Here is a 19,366-nt window from a genome sequence, read left to right as displayed (position 1 = left end):
GTAGGGTGTTACTAGTGGATTTTATTTTATTGGAATTGCTAGACTTTGATATAATATTGAGAATGAAATGGCTAGTTCAATATTATGTTTCTTCATATTGTTGGCATAAAACAATGACATTTGGGATTTTAAAATAACAAGAGCTTTCTTTTCAAGGTGATGGACTTATATCTCATCCTAACATGATTTCAATGATCACTAGACAAATATTATAAAAAGAATTTCAATGTTATTTAACTTATGTACAAGATGTTAGAAAAAAATAATCCCCAAGATGGATCAAGTTTCTATAGTCATAAAGTTATTTGATATATTTCCTAATGATTTGTTTGGATTACCATCTGATAAAGAGATTGAATTTTATGTTGACTTGGTTCTCATCATCGAACCTATATATATGACATTGTATAGAATGACACCAATAAAATTAAAGGAGTTGAAGGATCAATAGCGAGATTTACCTGACAAGAATTTTATTCATCCTAGTGTTTCTCTATGGGGTTCACCAGTGTTATTTGTGAAGAAAAATGATGATTTTTTATGACTTTGCATTAATTATAGATAGTTGAATTAGGTAACCATTCATAACAATTACCATCTCCCTCGTATTGATGATTTTTTTATATCATTTACAAGAAGCTTAATATTTTTACAATATTGATATCAAGTCAAGGTATCATCAATTAAAGATTTAAAAAGAAGATATATTAAAGATTACTTTCAGAACACGATGTGAGCACTATGAATTCTAGTAATATCTTTTGGCTTTACAATGAACCTATAATTTTCATGGATCTAATGAACATGGTGTTTAAGCCAATTTTAGATAAGTTTGTGATTATATTTATTGTTGATATTATCATATATTTCAAAAGTAAGGAAGAATATGAACAACATTTGAAGTTGGTGCTTCAAACATTACGGGACCATATATTGTATGGTAAGTTCTCTAAGAGTGAGTTTTAGTTAAATAGTGTGGCATTTTTCAAACATGTAGTGTCATAACGGTGAGGAAGTTGATCCTCAAAAGGTAGAGGTGATGAAACAATGGCCTCAATTAATAACAGACAGTTACAGAAATTTATAGTTTATTGAGTTTAACTGGTTATTATAGAAAATTTATTCAAGGTTTTTCTCAAATTATTACACCATTAACTCCTTTAACTTAAAAGAATATCAAATTTCAATGGTCTAAGGTTTGTGAGTAGAGCTTTTATAATTAAAACACCGTTTTAAGTTGTGTTCTGACACAATATAACAAGGTTATTATTTATGCATCTTGTCAACTATCCTACCTATGATTTAGAGGTTATAACTATTATTTTTCTCTTAAAATATAGAGGCTTTATTTATATGGTGAGACTTGTTAAACTTTTATCGGTTATAACAGCTTGAAATATATTTTCTAGTAAAATGATTTTAACCTAAGGCAAAAGCGATGGATGGAATTACTTAAAGATTACGATTGCACTAATCAATATCATCCAAGTAAGGCTAATGTTGTTATTGATGCCTTAAGGATAAACTCTTCAGGGAGTTTGGCTCACATAAATAAATTTAGAATACATTTGATTATAAAGGTACATTTTTTAATTGATGAAACAATACTAATAGAAATGGATGATTTTTAGTGTTGTTTGCTCATTTTTAAGTTAAACATGTTTTGATAGATAAAATTAAAGCTACTCGAGAGAAAGATGATCAATTATGCAAGATCAAAGATAAAAGTTATCAAATCTTAAAAGTGTATGATAGTTGATGATGATGTCTTGAGAAATGGTTTTAGACTTTGTATACTTGTTGTTGGTGAACACTAGAAATCTCCTAGATTATTGCAAACTTTATTTATTCTAAAATGAAAAGTGAAAAATGATAACAATAGATTTTATGATGGGGTTGCTTGAAACTCCAAAAGGATATGAATTCATATGGATCATTGTTGATAAATTGACTAAGTTTGCTCATTTTCTACATGTGAATATGACATATGGGTTTGCTAAACTTGTTATATTTTATATTGATGAGATAGTTCATCTTTATGGATTATAGTTTGCATTATATTTGATAAAAGGTCCTCGATTTACTTCTCATTTTTGGGAGAAATTTCAAGATGCTATGGTCTTTTAGTTAATTTTAGTACAACATCTCATCCTTAAATAGATGGTTAGTTATAGTAAATTATTCAGAAGTTAGAGGATATGTTAAGAACATGTGTTAATGACTTTGGTGTTAGTTAGAGAAAATATCTATCATTGGTTGAATTTGCTTGTAATAATAGTTATCAAGCTAGCATTGAAATGGCTTTATATAAAGCTTTTTATGATTATACATGTCTCTCTTTTAATTTGTTAGCTTGAAGTTGGTGGAAAGAAATTATTGAATTCGGAGTTGGTGCAAATAACTTCAAAAAAATCATAATTGTTATATAAACTTTAAATTGAACATAATAGAAAAAAAATGTTGATTAGAGATGACATAACTTGGATTTTTTGGTTGGAGATAATGTATTTCTAAAGATTTTTCATACCAAAGTTGTGTTTCAGTTTGGAAAAAAAAGGAAACTCAATCCTCAATATATTAGATCATTTGAGATTTTAAAAAGAGTTAGACTAATTGTCTATCAATTAGCCCTTTCTCCTAGCTTTTTTAATGTTCATGTTATATTCTATGTTTATATGCTTCGAAAATATCTTCTTGATCCATCCCATGCTAGGTTGTCAAAATTGTATTTTTGACATGGCACGGAAAATACAAAATAAACTCGGATCGTAAAATTGTAAAATCGTAGGAAATTTGAAATTTTTACAGAAAAAATTCTTAATAAATTGTATTCTAATACAAGCTGAAATCATTCCTAATATCTTTGTATTTCACACATCAGGGAGAAATGTGTGCAAAAAATGAGATATTTTAAAGAAAATTTCCAAGCCTATTAACCGACCTGTCAAACAAACCACTGTAGCAAATTTCCCTCACTAGAAAAGAGGATTGTTTTGCTTTCTCAATAGTCACTGAGAGATCAGAAGAAAGAAAAAAATATGGCTTTTACTCTTCACCACTATTAACTCCTTTTCTCATATTTTTTCCATCAAAACACAACCTTCTCTCTTTAATCTTACCAGAAGCTCACCATAGAATCACAAAGATTGCCGATAACTCATTGCTCCATAAACCAGAATAACAACAAAAATCTCAGAACATGTAAGTACTGTAAAACCCAATTCGACCCTTCATTTAACCACCCTCGAGCTTATCGCTTCAACACTGCTCATTTTGGAGGTACCCTTTTGTCCAATTTCTCTTATTCTTTAATGAGGTTTTTTCATTGTGAGGTGTTTTGATTTTGATTAGATTATTGCTTTAAGATAAAATTTTAATTGTCAATTCATTATAAAGGATTTCAACATCAAAAAGTAATTTTTGCCTGCCACTTTCTAAACAAGTTCAAAATCGAAGCCCACCCATTCTTCCTATTCATTTTTCCAAACCAAAGAACTACTCTTAATCTCTTTCCTGTGCATAAAGCCATCAAGAAAAAGCTTATAATTCTCAATCATAGGCTACATCCATCATAGCTTACAAATATATATAATATGTGTAGTGTTTATATGCAAAAATATACATAAAAATTGCAGCATAACATAATTACATGACCTAACAACGAAAAAAAACCTCAAAGTTGCAGATCGCAGATCACTCACCGGTAGGTTGCAATTTGCATATATAATTCTTTTCCACCCATATTGATTTATTTACTTCCAGGAGTACAAGTTAGTAGAGATTTAGATTTTGGAGAATAGTTAAAAAAAAAAAAAAAGAAATGGCTGAACTTTGAATGTGAAAGAGAGGTAGATTGCAAAGATGGTTTGTTATTTTGTTTTGAATTTGAAAGTTTGGATTTTGGAATGCTCAAACTAGAGGTACTTTGAGAAAAGGAGGCAAGTAGTCAGGCACTTTGAGAAAAAAAATATTTTTTACCTTTTGGTGTAGCCGTGCAATTACTGCACAGTATATAATATATTCCTTATAAACTCGTGAAACCGGATTTAAAATCATGGTCTTACATGATTTCAACCGGTTTCACGATTTTAATACGATTTTGATACAATTTTGGTTATTCTCAAGTTTTTAAGCCAATTTAACATTATAACATATATTAAATCGTGATTTTTACAACCATGATCCCATGTGTTAGAAGACTAGACATGTAAACTTCGAGATGATATGTCCTACGAAGTTCAACATGAAAGGATCATAAACCATCAAGTGCAAAAACTTTAATATAAGGAGATTGCATCAATGAAAGTAATTTAAAAGGTCATTCTAATAAAGAAGCAACTTGGGAGTTAGAAGAGGATATGTTTTTAAAATATCCATAATTATTTGAAAAGTTCTAGTAAGTGGATAGATTAAATTTGAGGATTGAATTTCTTTAACCAAAGGAGAATGTGAGGCCCATAAATTTATTGTAATTGTTAGCCTATGAGTTAAGCTATTTATTAGTCCACTAGTTGGCCTAAAAGTGTGTGTGTGTGTCTATTTAATAGCTTTTCTTTCCTGATTTTCTTTCACCGAGAACATCCACCTTTTTATGTTTTGCTAGAAAATATTTCTCTTTAAACCCAGAACAACCAATCATCCATGTAATCCTTATATTTTGAGTAAGTCTTCTTTGTATTTTTCCTAAATGTTGTATGGTATAACTATATGAGTTTTTCTAAACATAACTTATTGAAAATTTTAGGGTTTATATAAGATTAGTTGATATGTTATGGGTTTGTTTGAATTAATTTATATGAGGGTAGTAATATGTGCATTTAAATATGAATTGAATTGAAGTAAAGAAGGGATAAATTGGTGTGTAACTTTGATTAATTGATATATTTTGCTTTAATTTGAGTAAATACCTTAAAGAATTTGAATATTAGAAAGAGAATAGGGAGATATAAAAAGAATTGTGTAGAAAAATCAATATTGATGTTGGAAAATTGTGTTAAGGTTGAAGATGATGAAATTTTTATTTGGTCCTTGATTTGTGAAAATTATATTTCAATCTCTCGTCATAAATAACAGGTTTTAATAAATAATTGAGATTTATTGGTGGTTTATTATAAAGTTTTTATTATTTTCTTTTGAATTGAGAATTAATTCTATTTTGAGACAAATATATTAATGTATTTTGAAAGCCTTACATACTGCTCATATGTGACTGGTGGGTGTTAATGCTTATCTCGGTTTTTTTTTATCATTGTAATAAATTATGAGTAAATAATACTGAATATGCCAATGAGATTAATAATAATATATGTATGATAATGAAAGTGAATAATATTATATTTGAATGATTAGTTTGATTATCTACTTTTTATTTGAATTGTATAATACTCAAATATTAGTCTAAAATGCATTATAGATTTATACAAGTCAGAATATCTACACTAACATGACAATGTTAGTCTATGTACTCATAGTTGAATCTAATTACCTAACTAGTTATTGAAGACACCAACCTATGTGAAAGGTCATCACACAAATATGTTAGTATACTCCACCTAGCAAGGGTGGTTCTTGATTAGTACTTAAAAGTGCATTTTTATCAAGGTTTTATATCATTATTTTGCACTTGAAGTATCAATAACTCCTTAACTAAAGCATGTTTTATAATAACAAGTCTGATAATATAAGATAGCTTTAATTTATGATAAATGCTCATTTTAAATGCAGGCATATCTCACAATTCAAAGGATTGATTGATGTGATTAACTATTGAAAGTGAAAGGACAAAGAAAAAGCGAAGCTTAGAAAGGAGATACCGATTCAATTCAAATTGGAACACTATTCAATTATTGGGTCATATCTGGAGCTGTAGATCTTAGATTTCAGTTTAATTTATATGGATAGAAAGATAAGAAATAGGCCTACAATGTTTATGAATAGTGGAAGACCCAAATCAGCCGTTTTCAAATCCAAAGTTTGGCCACAAAAGAGAAGTCAGAATCTGTCCTGCAATCCAGCCCAAACACTGTTCAGACTTTTATCCATATCTGGAGTTCTAGAAGGCAAAATGACGTGAAATTTAATGGTGGAAGGAAAAGACAATTTCCAACAACTTTCATGAAGAAGACCTGCTCAAATTCTGATGGCAACAATGACATTTCATCCAGACAAGAGCTTGAGGGCTATCCAACACGTCCACCAGCAGCACTACTCAATATTTTAGCCATATCTCGAGCTCTAGTGATCCAAATGCTCTGAAAATTTATGGGTGGAAAGATAAGATGATTGCCAACAACTTTTATGAGGAACACTTTGCCAAATTCTGATTGTATCAATGTCAATTTATCCAGCCAAAATGCTTGAGTGCTGCTGTCCACCAAGTCCACTAAATCAATAGTTGGCCACTACATCAATAATCAATTACCAAATGAATAGTTCTGAATTTTAGCCTATAAAAGGAGGCATTTGCCATTCATTTAGGAATCTTGGTTCTTCATATCAAGATCATGTTCTTGCTCTCTCTTTATATTTTTGTAATACTTAAGTTTTGCTTTCATTAATCTCTTGTTCATGCTTTTCATTTCCTTTACTATACTTAGTTAACTTATATCATATTTATGTTCTTATATTGTTTATTTATGTTTTTCTTCTTCATAATGTCTAGCTAAGTTAATTATGTCAAGGTGAAAAGGTTTCACTAATGGTGTTAGGATAAGTATAATATAAACTCAACATGGACTTTAATGTTTATATCCAAGAAAGTTTGCTATTAACATGCCTTATCATTTTTACCTTATTAATTCTTAATACCTTGCTTGTTAAATGGTTAATCTAGATTTGTGTTGTATAACACTTGGTACATCAAATACTTGATCCTTCATAGTCTTCGGCCGACATCATTATTATGAGAGGAACTTGATTTGTTGTCAACATAAGTTAGCATCATGAATACCAGATAAAATTTATAAGTATGGTGTTACGTAAATAAGATGATTAATATGATCATGTTGATAATTTATAAAGAGTTTATATTTTATTTATCTCTAATACTATTAATGGATCCTCTAACCTTGACATTTGTTTTTATCATTGTTTAATTTTCACATTTATCTTACATCTCAAAGTCCTCTTTAACTCATCATCACTATCATCATCATCATCATTGTTATTGTTGTTGTTGTTCTTATTATTATTATTATTATTTATAATTTATATAGTTCACCTCCCTATGGTTTGACCCCAGTCTTGCTGGGTTATTTATTACTTTGACACTCCTGCATTTGGGATAAGACATCAACTCTTTGATCGTGTCAGTTCTTTTACTAGGACACGTGGCACAAACATGTTTTCTTCTCCCTCTCATTTTTATATTTGATTTTATAACTTGTAGCACTCTAAAAAAGTAACATATCTTGGATTATGCTTATATATGTTCTTGGTATGGTTAATTACACCTATATCATGAATGAACCTAGTGGATTCATCATACTATAACTTAGTTTTTTAGTTGTATATTTGATACTATTTATTTAATGAGTAGTGGGAAACTCATCGATTTATTATTTTAATCTTTTCAAGTATATAGTGTGTTGACTAAACCAGTACCATTTATTAGGAGGGAGTCCTTGTTTATACTTTAAGTTGGTATGTGTAATACTTCTTCTTCATTTGAGATTTTTTTATTTTTGATACTCATTTTGTAAACATGATATATGATGTTGTGTATAGCTTGAATTCCATAATTAAAATAGTTTCTAAGTTATTCTTTTTGGGTTATATATTCAAGTGTATATTTATATATATGATCTAGTAATAGAGAGTGATGATTTATTTTTATATCATTGCTTTAATTTTTTTAGTTCTAATAGAATTATGTTAAGGCATAAGGATTAGCATAGACAAGGCAATTCTAGGAGTGCCTTTACCTGTGTCTGATCATGTGCTTAAATTTGGGTTATGACATAAAAATTGCTTATTAGGTTTTTATAAGTCAAAATAGCTTAAAAGTAAATTTTAAATTTAAAAAACCCTAGTTTGATTTTCCAAACATATTTTTAGTAGTTGCAAATGAGGTAAGCAAATGGTGCATCGTTTGTTTTTTCTTAGAAAAAAATGAATGATCCACCCTATCTTCCAAATAAAAAAAAGTTAGTTAGGCTTGTCACCCAAGCCTAAACACCTAATCTTCGTGTATTAGGTCCATTATGTATTTTTTTTATATTAAATTTCATGATAATAAATAACTTTAAAATATATTTAAAATATTATTTTTTAAAATAAGACTATAGTTTTTTTAATAAAACTATCAAATGTTTTTTATAACTCTTTGTAATTTGTATTTGTTTTTCTTGTTAAATTATTTTTTAGTTTTTTTGTGATTTTTTAATTATCGCATAATTAGATAAAAAGTTAACAATTTATAGTAGATTCTTCTTATATTTTCTTAATACATCTGTGATATAATAATAAAAATATTTTTTCATTAAGATTTGATTCTATGATTCTTATAATGTTTTCCTTAAAAAAATAAATATTATGATAAAAAAAATTGTCAAAAAATTGCATAAATAGAACAAATACTTTTTAATTAAAAAATGATTTTTTTATTTCATATCATTCATAATCTTTTTCATATTTATTTTTATTACGTTGGTTTTTATTAAATGAAGTATATTATAAAAAAAATTATATTTTTTTGTTAAGAAAAATAGATTAATAAAAAAATATACTAGGAAATCATTTTGTTTATATAGAATTTAAATTATTAATTTTTTATAAAAAATTATTAACATAAAATTAAATATAATAATTACTCAAATATGATAATAAATATCTTGATTTGTATTTATTATTAAAATGTTTTATTTAATTTTTAATTAATATAAACATCTCTTTTTAATATTTATTTATATATATAATTTCTAATTTACTCAATTAAACATTCTCGTCAAGATTTTATTCACAATAAAAAAAAATTACGAGTTAAAAATATGTTGTCAATAGCCGCACTTTTTTTCTTTTTTCTTTTTTGGTTAAATGATATATTTTAATCCGTCCCGCAAGAGAGGAAGAGTAAATTGGCTGTTTGTTAAACTAGGAGAAAAAAAAAGTGAAAACAAAAAGATGGGCTAGCTAGCTGGATCCCGTATTGAGGGAGCAAATTTCGGTGCTCTATATTGAAAAACTCTGATTGAAACCCACCACGCTGCTTCTCCTGGTGGCGTTGGTGGTGGTGCCGGTGGCGCACTCTTTCAACGTTGTTGGTGGTGGTGGTGCTGCTACACATGGCTGTTACGAACCTTGGCTAAGGCTGAAGCCTAACAATGGCAAAGTAATCAAAACATGGTCTTTATTGCTAATCTTGGGTTTCGAAACTGCGAAGTTTTGATTTTTATGTAATTTGAGCTTGGTTTGATTAGGACCCATTTCTGGCCTGCATGTATAAGGTTGGTTGGTTTTGAGGAAATGTTTGTCTTTTTGGATCTGAAAGTTGCCATTTTGCGTTTATTTGCCGTGGGATTCTTTTACTAGACATTGTGATGTGTGTGTTTTGGTGAAAACTGAGAGGTTTTGGATGAAGGGTTGATGCAATTTAAGAAAGTTATGATTTATTTATTTTATCTGTAGTTGGATCCTTCTGTGTTTCCCTTTTATGTTAGAATCTTCCTTGATTTTGAAGTTTCAGATGGGTTTGCGTGTATTTGATTATGATTGCTGTTAAGCATTATACTTTTTAGACTTGGGATTAAAGATTCCATTAATAACATGCAACAAATGGAACTGCAGTCTTGGATTTACATACCAATGGAACAAGTTGGGTTCTTTTCTTTCGTTTTTTTTTTTTTTTTTAAAAATATTAAAGGGAAAGAATTATGTTTTGTATTGATTCTCCTTGTTTTTATGTTGTTGTAGTTGAATATTAAATGAAAGGATGTATGTGCTTGTTGTAAGTTAAGATGTCCTTCAAAAGCATTATGCGTGAATTCAAGGAAATAAAAGAGGGGATTGGAAGCATATCAAGGCGAGGAGTTGAAGGGAAACATTGGTGTGGCAGGGCGAGGTCACATATTGCACCAGATGAAACACCAGAAGAAACTGATCAGATTGACCAGGGCCAGTGGGCGAATCTACCGCCAGAATTGCTTTTGGATATCATTATGAGGTTAGAAGAGAGTGAGTCCTCATGGCCTGCTCGTGTCGTTGTTGTTCATTGTGCTTCAGTCTGTAGATCATGGAGAGAAATTACAAAAGAGATTGTAAAAACTCCTGAGCAATGTGGGCGGCTGACGTTTCCCATATCATTGAAGCAGGTACTGATATTTTTCTTCTCTTTTACCTAGTGCCTTTTGGTTTACTGATTATCTCGGATGCCTCTTGCTGACTTGTCTTTGTTGCCTGAAAATAGCCCGGTCCTCGTGAGTCGCCCATACAGTGCTTTATTAAGAGGGATAATGCAACTTCTACATTTCTGTTGTACTATGGTCTGGTGCCTTGTAAGTCATGTTATTCTCTTGCTCATGCTTGCTAAAAAAAGAAGATATATTTACCTTTGTGGCTTGGCATGAAATGCTTAAGAAAAACTTCTGTAATTATTTCTCATCGCATCCGGACTGAGTCAGAAACCTATGGTGAGCAGAATGCATACATGATTGGTGATATTAATATTAAACCCCTCTTCATTGATCGTACTAAGAACCATGACATTGCAATGGTTGGAAATTTGGGAGCTTTTAGCATTTTAATAGGAAGCAAATTACCTAACTTTCCAATGATACAAGTTTGAGCAACTAGCTGCCTTGAAGTATATGCTACTCCTTCTAAATCTTTCTGTTCTATATAACTCTGAGTGTAGAGAGCTCCATTAAGTGCTTATTGACTGGAAATGTTATTTGCTACCTTTTAAAAAAAATAAATTAACATTACTATCAATTGACAGCCGAGGGTGAGAATGATAAGTTGCTCTTAGCAGCTAGAAAGATCAGAAGGGCAACATGCACAGACTTCATAGTATCTTTGGTTTCAGATGATTTTTCTCGGGCCAGCAACACATATGTTGGTAAATTGAGGCAAGTTTTCAAATGTGAATGGATGTTAATTATTTATCCGGAATTTTCTTCTATTCTCGTTCCTAATAATTCTTTGGAAAATTTATGCCAGGTCCAACTTTTTGGGAACCAAGTTCACCATGTATGATAGTGAACCTACATTTGAAGTGCCAAGGCAACTGGCAAGCCGGACAAGTTGTAGATTCCATCCCAGGCAGGTGTCTCTGAGACTGCCTGCATGTAATTACTGTATAGCTACGATCACATATGAGCTCAATGTTCTCCGCTCAAGAGGACCGAGGAGAATGCATTGCATAATGCACTCTATTCCAATGTCTTCCACTGAGGAGGGGGGCACTGTCCAAACACTAACATCAATACCAGAGGCATTTAACGGCCAATTTCCTCACCCGTCAAGTTCAATAGGGAAGGAATTGGTCTCAGATAATAGTTCTGCAAGCCCCTCTCGGTCACCAGTATTAGCCCAAGGTTCGGAAGAGCTCCTTGTTCTTAAAAACAAGGCCCCTAGATGGCATGAGCAACTACAGTGCTGGTGCCTAAATTTCAGAGGGCGTGTCACTGTTGCTTCCGTTAAGAACTTCCAACTTGTTGCTAGTGCTGAACCATCCCACAATGTGCCTGCTGCAGATCAAGAAAGGGTAATTTTACAATTTGGAAAAATTGGAAAAGACATCTTCACGATGGATTATTTCTACCCACTTTCAGCCTTCCAAGCCTTTGCGATCTGCCTGAGCAGCTTTGATACCAAACCAGCCTGTGAATGATAACCATGGCGCTTGGAGATATTTGCTTTAGTAAACTAAAACGTTTGCCCTAATTTTTTTGAAGCGTTTCTTCACTACATGCCAAGCACATTATGCAATGCCATCACAGCTGATCTTGGCAGTTCAATCAGAGCTTTTTTGTGATCGTGGAATTTGACTTGTTTCACATTTCATCATCCTAACACTACGGAAGTAAAAGAAGTTCAATGCATAGCATCTAAACAGCCCTGTAGTTTTATCCTGTTGGACAATTGTATAATTGGTGAGAGCCTGCGTTTCATTCTAGCTATATTAACTATTAGATAGTGTCTGTCATTGTGTTAAATGTTGCTTTTCATAAATGTGTTAAAATATTTTTTTATTATTTTTAAAGATTTATTTTTAATATTAGTACATTAAATCAATTTAAAAATAAAAAAAAATTAATTTAAAAAAAGAACTCAATTTTTTTTTTAAAGAAAGCATGTGTCGAAGGAAAAAGAAACATTGCCTTAGAACCACTGGTTTAGCTGTAAAAATTACCACGTAATGTAGCATCTTTATTCCTATGCTTGATATCATTATCTGGCCAGCAAATTTTATGGTTGCACTGCAGTTTGCCTTGGGGATGTACTTGTGTGGTTCTTTTCATCTACTACACCACAGGTTCCCCATCTGCAATAATGACAACGTCTTCCAGTCTTCCACGGACTACATTTGCTGGCCAAGTTCACCTTTTGTCAAAGCATGTCGAAAACTAGCTCCATCCTTTTGTTACTTGAAACTCCTTTTAGTCGCTTGCTTCGTGTCTTTTTACCCTGTTGGCCTGTTCTGATATGTTTGATGTTCCTTCATTGGGCTTTTCCACTTTACCCTTCCCTGGTGGTTGAGCAAGAAAACCTTGAAATCGGCTGCTTCTTAGGGATTCTTGAGATTGCTGCTGACTAGCCTTTGCTTGCTTAAAGTAAAAAGAGGTTTGTCGCCCCAACCAGCAATGGAGAAACTAAGACCACCAAGAAGGCCTCCACTTGTACGATAAAGATACAGTGATTTATGAGCGTAGAAGATATGATTTCTTTACAGAATTGTTCTCCAAAGGTTTCAGGTCCAAGAATCTAGTTTAAAATACAAGATACCGCATCCACTAAAATATTTGGATGTTCATTTGCACGAAAGAAATATGCTTGGCACTTTTGGCGGCATAAAGTGCTTTTAGAAAAGCCTTGTGATTCCAGCCCATTTGGTAGGTTTTGCATCTTATTTCAATAATTTTGGTCAACGCCAGGTTCCATTAATGTTTATCAATATTGAGGGACAAAAAGAGAATTTCAGGTGCCAACTCTAGCTTTGGTTCCACCTGCTCTCTGTACCTGGAAAATGATTTAATGCCACATCTCCAACGATGAGGTTGCCTCAATTTTTAAGCAGAGTAATAACATTTTATACCCATGTGATTCTCAAAATGTCAAAATCCTTGTAAGGCTCAAAGAAAACCCTCTACAATATGGTCCCAAATTTCAATATTTCAAGCTGCTTTAGATCAATTACTACATCCTGTTTCACATTGTATTTCAAAAATGTTTTTGAAAAAATTTAAATTTTTTTTATTTTTTTACTTTAAATTAGTATATTTTTATATTTTCAAATTATTTTGATATGTAAATATCAAAAATAATTTTTTAAAAATAAAAAAACATTATTTTAATATGTTTTAGAATGAAAAACACTTTAAAAAGCAATTACAGCTACACTACCAAACACGCTCTTAAAACAATCTAACACTATGTGTCTCATCAGAAGAAAACCAATTAGTAATACATCTTTCTTCAACAATGATTGAGATATGAACACCGTAGTTAATAGACATTGGAAACCTGGAAGAAACTCTTCATCATTCTTCGATGGTCTGGCTACTTTCAGCTGCATGCTTCACCTCTCCTCTTGAGACCGTTTCACAATTCTTCTCCTTTGTTGGCAAGGTCATATTTCTCATCTCACAGAGGAGTACATAATGAACTCTCTTGAAGTAAATTGAAAAGGCTGATGCGGAAAAGGGTTCCTGAATTGAGCATTTGAAAAAAAAAGGGGGGGGGGGGGGTGTTCAATCAGTATACTTGTAATCAGAAACTGGTGAACAAAAGATTGTGCACAGATAAGTAGAAGACGCACGGTCGAGGTCCATAAACTTTGATCTGGCGTACATGGGTATCCCTTCCATTAAGATGATTCGATAGCACAGCAATTTGCAACATAAATGTGTTAACAAATGTTTCCCTGCCAAAGATACAGTTCCAAGACTAGGAAGTCAAAATGCTCATTTCATAACATATTAGACAATATCAAAACATCAATGCAGTCTCCTCCAGCTGACTGTTGCTTCAATGTTCAGTAAATAGGAGACCAAAACGATGTCATGGTTCAATCACATGTGATTGAAATCAATTCTCTTACAACTTTATATCAATAAGTTCCAACAGAAGTGTCTATACAAAGTTTCAAAATACCAAACATATATTATGTATCTGTTTTGTCCAGCATGCTTGATCTAAGCCCAAGGTCAGAAAAGAATACAGAACACGGTCCTGTAGGACTACTATTTCAATATTAGGCATAGTCACTGAGTCATTGCTGAATTGATGTAATTGAACTTGAAACTTAGATCCTTAACTTTACAACAATTAATTGATGGCAAATAGTGGCCGCTTGCTTGAAAAAAACAATAACGTGGTATAACAAAACACATTTTCATGTTGTATACGATTCTCGACATAGGATGATAGGAAAATTCCAAAGACTCAAGACCATCATTCAGGATTTACCCTCTGTTGAATTGAACCCATAATCTCAGTTTGGACAAGCCTGTAAACATTTCCAACTCAGTTGTACTCCAACATTCCTCAAAACACTTGATGACTTGACATCAAGAAGATAAAAAAGTAACTAAAAGTTGAAGGAAATGGTGGTAAGAATAAATATTCTATCCTCTGCCATTCATCTCCCACAAAGGAAAGGAAGAAACTCCATCTTTGATTCTCGATTTCTAGTGCTAATAACTACTAAACTCCATCTTTGATTCTCGATTTCTAGTGCTAATAACTACTAACATATATCAATAATCATGATCAACACAACAGGTAAAACAGGTTAATGGCTTTATATTTCCCGATGATAAACTTAATTTAGTAACAGCCAACTAAGTTTATCATATTCAGAAGAACTAGATTTGGACAAGAACAAAACGAAATGATGAGAGACTTGGATAATGCCTATTATGCATCACTAAGCAAAGAGAATTGATACAATCAGCACATAGGCATAAATATAATGGCAGTACCTACTAATTACCTAGGGTCATTTCCAGATAAGGACAGATAAACCCACCCAGTTGGCTTCACAAGTTCCATAGTCTTAATCTCCTAAAACAAAATTTATACCAAAACCAAAATGAGCCGCCACAAAAATGATTTTCAATTACAAAAACACAACAAAGTACAGAATACAACAAAATACCTTCAAATTATGAAACCCATCACCAGCACGAATCGAAATCTTACTAGGTGTATAACTCTCATCCAGCTTAAAATCCACGTAAAGAACAACTAACTAGAAAAACACAAAATTCCCACGAATTAATCCTAACACACAAAAACCCAATTAACCAAAATAAAATTAACAGGAGTTACATACCTGCAGCTTCACTTTCTTCTGAAATTGAATATTAACCAAATGCGGTTGTGCTCCATCTGACCTAAAACAACAAGCAGATGAAAAATATTCAAACTTTATATTCCAATCAATTAAAAATAGAAACTCAAACTTTCATTTCTTCTTTCAATAAGGACTCAAACTTTATCAGATAAGCGGAGAGACAAAAGGGTATGTTCGTTAACTGCCAATAAGTGTCAAGATTGTCATCTCTAAGAGAAGAGACCCCATTTCCAGGTTTGCAAGAACTAACACTCCAAGCAGCTTTTTTTCCCATTTCTCTAAGATCATCGTCAATTACCAAGTGCTTGTTTCCTCCTGTGATCTTCCCTTCTTCTTCTCCTTCCGATGATTCTGTTGCCATTCTTCGTTAACCAGTATCAGGAAGCACTGTAGGAAATGTAAACTTTATGCCAAACCAGAATTTGAAATCTTGCTTCTGGTGAAAGGAGGTAAGAGTTTTATAATTGCTAGACGGCTTGTCGCTTGGTTTTATAGACGGCTTGCCGTAGTTATCAAGTAACTGGCATTGCTAAACTACTGGCCGTTGCCGTTTAAAGGCATGTGGCTGTATCTATCGACTTGTTGGGCATCAAAAATCTCAGATAGGATCGAATTACAAAATAACTTATTCTTAGCGTATTGTAAAATACCTGCATGAAAGGCTGCTAAAATTAATAAAACCAAATACATTTCTGCAAATTGCTCCAGAAGAGGTGGAGGATATAGTGAGAAAATTGGATATCTCTTTTCTTGTCAAGCAAAGACAAATGTTGTCATCAACGCGAGCAAAACGTAAGATGCATCTACAACTTCTTTCGTCAAATGATGGTAGCATCAGAATTCTTCCACCAATCTCATTATTATTATTATTATTATTATTATTAACTAAAAGTAAAACTGATTTATAAGTGAATTTACTGTAGATTATAATGTTCTGTACTGTAGTGTGGGTATTATAAATTATAAGTGTTTTTACTGTGGATTGTATTATTTAGTGGGGTATGGGGTGAGGCTACAATATGCAAGATCCAAGCGCCAGGCAAGAGACGCGTCTGGTGGGGCTGCGAACACTTGGCGCTGAGTAGGCCACACCTATTGTCCGCACCCCAGGCTGAAGCCACCTGACGCTCGATCTTCCTAGCCTTGGGCACTTGGGCTATTTGCCTGTGTGGTGTGCAGACTAAGCTCACGCGTGGCGTTTGGACTAACTGCTAGTTTGTTGGGCAAACCAAACACACACGTGGCGCTTAGGCTGATTCCTATGTGAGAAATATTATTATTTTTAGTATAATTAATATAATTAATAAATTTAAAAGAAAATATTACTATTAATATTGAAAACATATTATTATTTATATTCTAAGTTCTTATGATATTTTTTTATAAAAATAAAAATTTAGCCTGCGGCGTAGTATTATTAAAATACAATTCTAAGTATTAATATAAAAATATTATAATTTGTGTTGTAAATATTATTATTTTTCTTATAATACAAAGTATTCATATAAAAAATATTATTATTTGTGTTCTAAATATTATTATTTTTCTTATAATTTAAAATATTCATTTCAAAATATTATTATTTGTGTTCTAAATATTATTATTTTTCTTAAAATACAAAGTATTCAACTCAAATATATTATTATTATTTTTATAATAATTCAAAGTATTATTTGTGTTATGAATATTATTATTTATACTATAATCAAAAGTATTAATATTAAAAATATTATTTTTTGTGTTATAAATATTATATTTTTATAATAATCAATATTATTAATAAAATAATTACTAAATTAGAAAACAATTATTCTTAATATTAAAAAACAACCAAATATTTGATTTGATAGGTAAAATAAAAAATTACTATTAGTATTATGATTATCATCATTAATAAATTTTAAAAAAATATTATTGCTATCGAAGAAAAACTATGTAGGGATACGTGGCGCTTGGGCTCCTACTTGGAGGCTGAGCACGCCCTCTGCGCACACGTGGCGCTTGAGCTACCTACTTGTAGGTTGAGCGCTCCCCAGCGCACACGTGGCACTTGGGCTACGCTGGGTGTGCCATAATCACACTCCATTGGGGACAAGTGGCGCTTAGGTCATGGCTCCAGACTTAAAGGGAATGGGTCGGGTGTCAGGACCCACGATCAATAAGTTTAGTGTAAGGATTCAATTCTATTGGCTCCTTCATCAAGACTCAATGTTCCTGTGTCTTAGGATTCTAAATATTATTATTTGTTTTATAAATATTATTATTTTTATTATAATTAATAAATTTAAAAGAAAATATTATTATTTATAATATAATTTTTTATGGCATTTTTTATAAAAATAAAAAATGAGCCTGCGACGTAGTATTATTAAAAATATTCAACAATTCTAAGTATTAATATAAAGAATATTATAATTTGCGTTGTCAATATTATTATTTTTCTTAGAATACAAAGTATTTATCTCAAAGATATTATTATTTTTTTATAATATTATTAATTCAAAGTTTTAATATAAAAAATATTATTATTTGTGTTCTAAATGTTATTTGAATTAAAAGTAGTATTATTTGTGTTATGAATATTATTATTTTTACTATAATCAAAAGTATTAATATTAAAAATATTATTTTTTGTGTTATAAATATTATTTTTTTATAATAATCAATATTATTAATAAAATAATTAGAAAATTAGAAAAAGTAATTTTCTATATTGAAAAACAACCAAATATTTGATTTGAAATGTAAAATTAAAAATTACTATTAGTATTATTATTATCATCGTTAATAAATTTTAAAAAATTGTTATTACTATCAAAGAAAAACCATGTAGGGACACGTGGCACTTGGGCTATGCCTTAGTGCTGGGCATATCCCAGCGCACATATGGCGCTTGAGCTCCTGCCTCAGTGCTGGGCACAACCTGCGTATACATGACGCTTGGGCTGTCTGCCTGTGGGTTTGGCCCTCCCCAACGAGCATGTTGCGCTTGGGCTGCGCTAGGCAAGCCATGATCACATTCCATTTGGGACAAGTGGCGCTAAGGTCATGGCTCTGGACTCAAGGAGAATGGGTCGGGTGTCAGGACCCATGATTAATAAGTCTAGTGTAAGGACCCAATTCTATTGGCTCCTTCATCAAGACTCAATGTTCCTGGGTCCTAGAATTCTAAATATTATTATTTGTTTTAGAAATATTATTATTTTTATTATAATTAATATTATTAATAAAATAATTAATAAATTTAAAAGAAAATATTATTATTTATATTATAAATTTTTATGGCATTTTTTATAAAAATAAAAAATGAGCCCGTGGCGTAGTATTATTAAAAATATTCAACAATTTAAGTGTTAATATAAAAAAATATTATAATTTGCGATGACAATATTATTATTTTTCTTAGAATACAAAGTATTCACTCAAAGATATTATTATTTTTATAATAATTCAAAGTATTAATATAATTTTTTATTATTATTTATGTTCTAAATTTTTTGGAATGAAAAATAATATTATTTGTGTTATGAATCGCGTCTAGGTCCAACTTGAGGTTGGGAGTAGACACGTCGAGGCCCAACTTAGGGTTGGGCGTGGAGGCATCCAAGTCTAAATGGAGTTGGAAGCAGTCACGTCGAGGCCCAACGTGGGGTTGGGTGTGGACAAGTCCAGGTCAAAATGGAGATGGACACGATCGCAACCAGGCCTAACACGGGGTTGGGAGTCAACGCGTCCCAGTCCAAATGGAGTTGCACACAGTCGTGTCCAGACCCAACGTGGGGTTGGGCGTGGACGTTATGCCTCAATGCTGGGTACATCCCAATGCACACATGGCGCCTGCGTTCTTGCCTC

At 31.6% G+C, this 19,366-nt stretch overlaps 2 protein-coding genes across 4 annotated transcripts; one reads left to right on the top strand and one right to left on the bottom strand.

Annotated features, from left to right (window-relative positions):
* The first annotated feature begins 9,046 nt into the window (after positions 1–9,046).
* LOC133693675 (tubby-like F-box protein 2) lies at positions 9,047–12,142 on the top strand. 3 transcript variants are annotated; one of them, XM_062114941.1, is made up of 5 exons: positions 9,047–9,328; positions 9,910–10,307; positions 10,403–10,490; positions 10,934–11,063; positions 11,155–12,142. In XM_062114941.1, exons 2-5 carry the CDS (start codon positions 9,954–9,956, stop codon positions 11,825–11,827), a joined length of 1,245 nt encoding a protein of 414 aa, XP_061970925.1. In that variant the 5' UTR covers positions 9,047–9,328; positions 9,910–9,953; the 3' UTR covers positions 11,828–12,142. The 3 variants fall into 3 exon arrangements, with proteins under 3 accessions (XP_061970925.1, XP_061970924.1, XP_061970923.1); XM_062114940.1 differs by having other exon boundaries at positions 9,047–9,443; XM_062114939.1 differs by having other exon boundaries at positions 9,047–9,810.
* Positions 12,143–13,571: 1,429 nt separating this feature from the next.
* On the bottom strand, positions 13,572–16,077 carry LOC133693771 (anaphase-promoting complex subunit 10). The gene is made up of 6 exons (XM_062115082.1): positions 15,697–16,077; positions 15,494–15,554; positions 15,317–15,409; positions 15,152–15,222; positions 13,976–14,080; positions 13,572–13,865 (listed from the first exon to the last, which is right to left on the bottom strand). The coding sequence occupies exons 1-6, from the start codon at positions 15,873–15,875 to the stop codon at positions 13,796–13,798; spliced, it is 579 nt and encodes a 192-aa protein (XP_061971066.1). The 5' UTR covers positions 15,876–16,077; the 3' UTR covers positions 13,572–13,795.
* Positions 16,078–19,366: the final 3,289 nt, after the last annotated feature.

The sequence above is a fragment of the Populus nigra genome, chromosome 5 (genome assembly GCF_951802175.1).
Source record: "Populus nigra chromosome 5, ddPopNigr1.1, whole genome shotgun sequence".
In the NCBI taxonomy this organism is placed as follows: Eukaryota; Viridiplantae; Streptophyta; class Magnoliopsida; order Malpighiales; family Salicaceae; genus Populus; species Populus nigra.
Note: the sequence above shows the minus strand (reverse complement) of the source record. Positions and strands in the feature narration are given on the sequence as shown.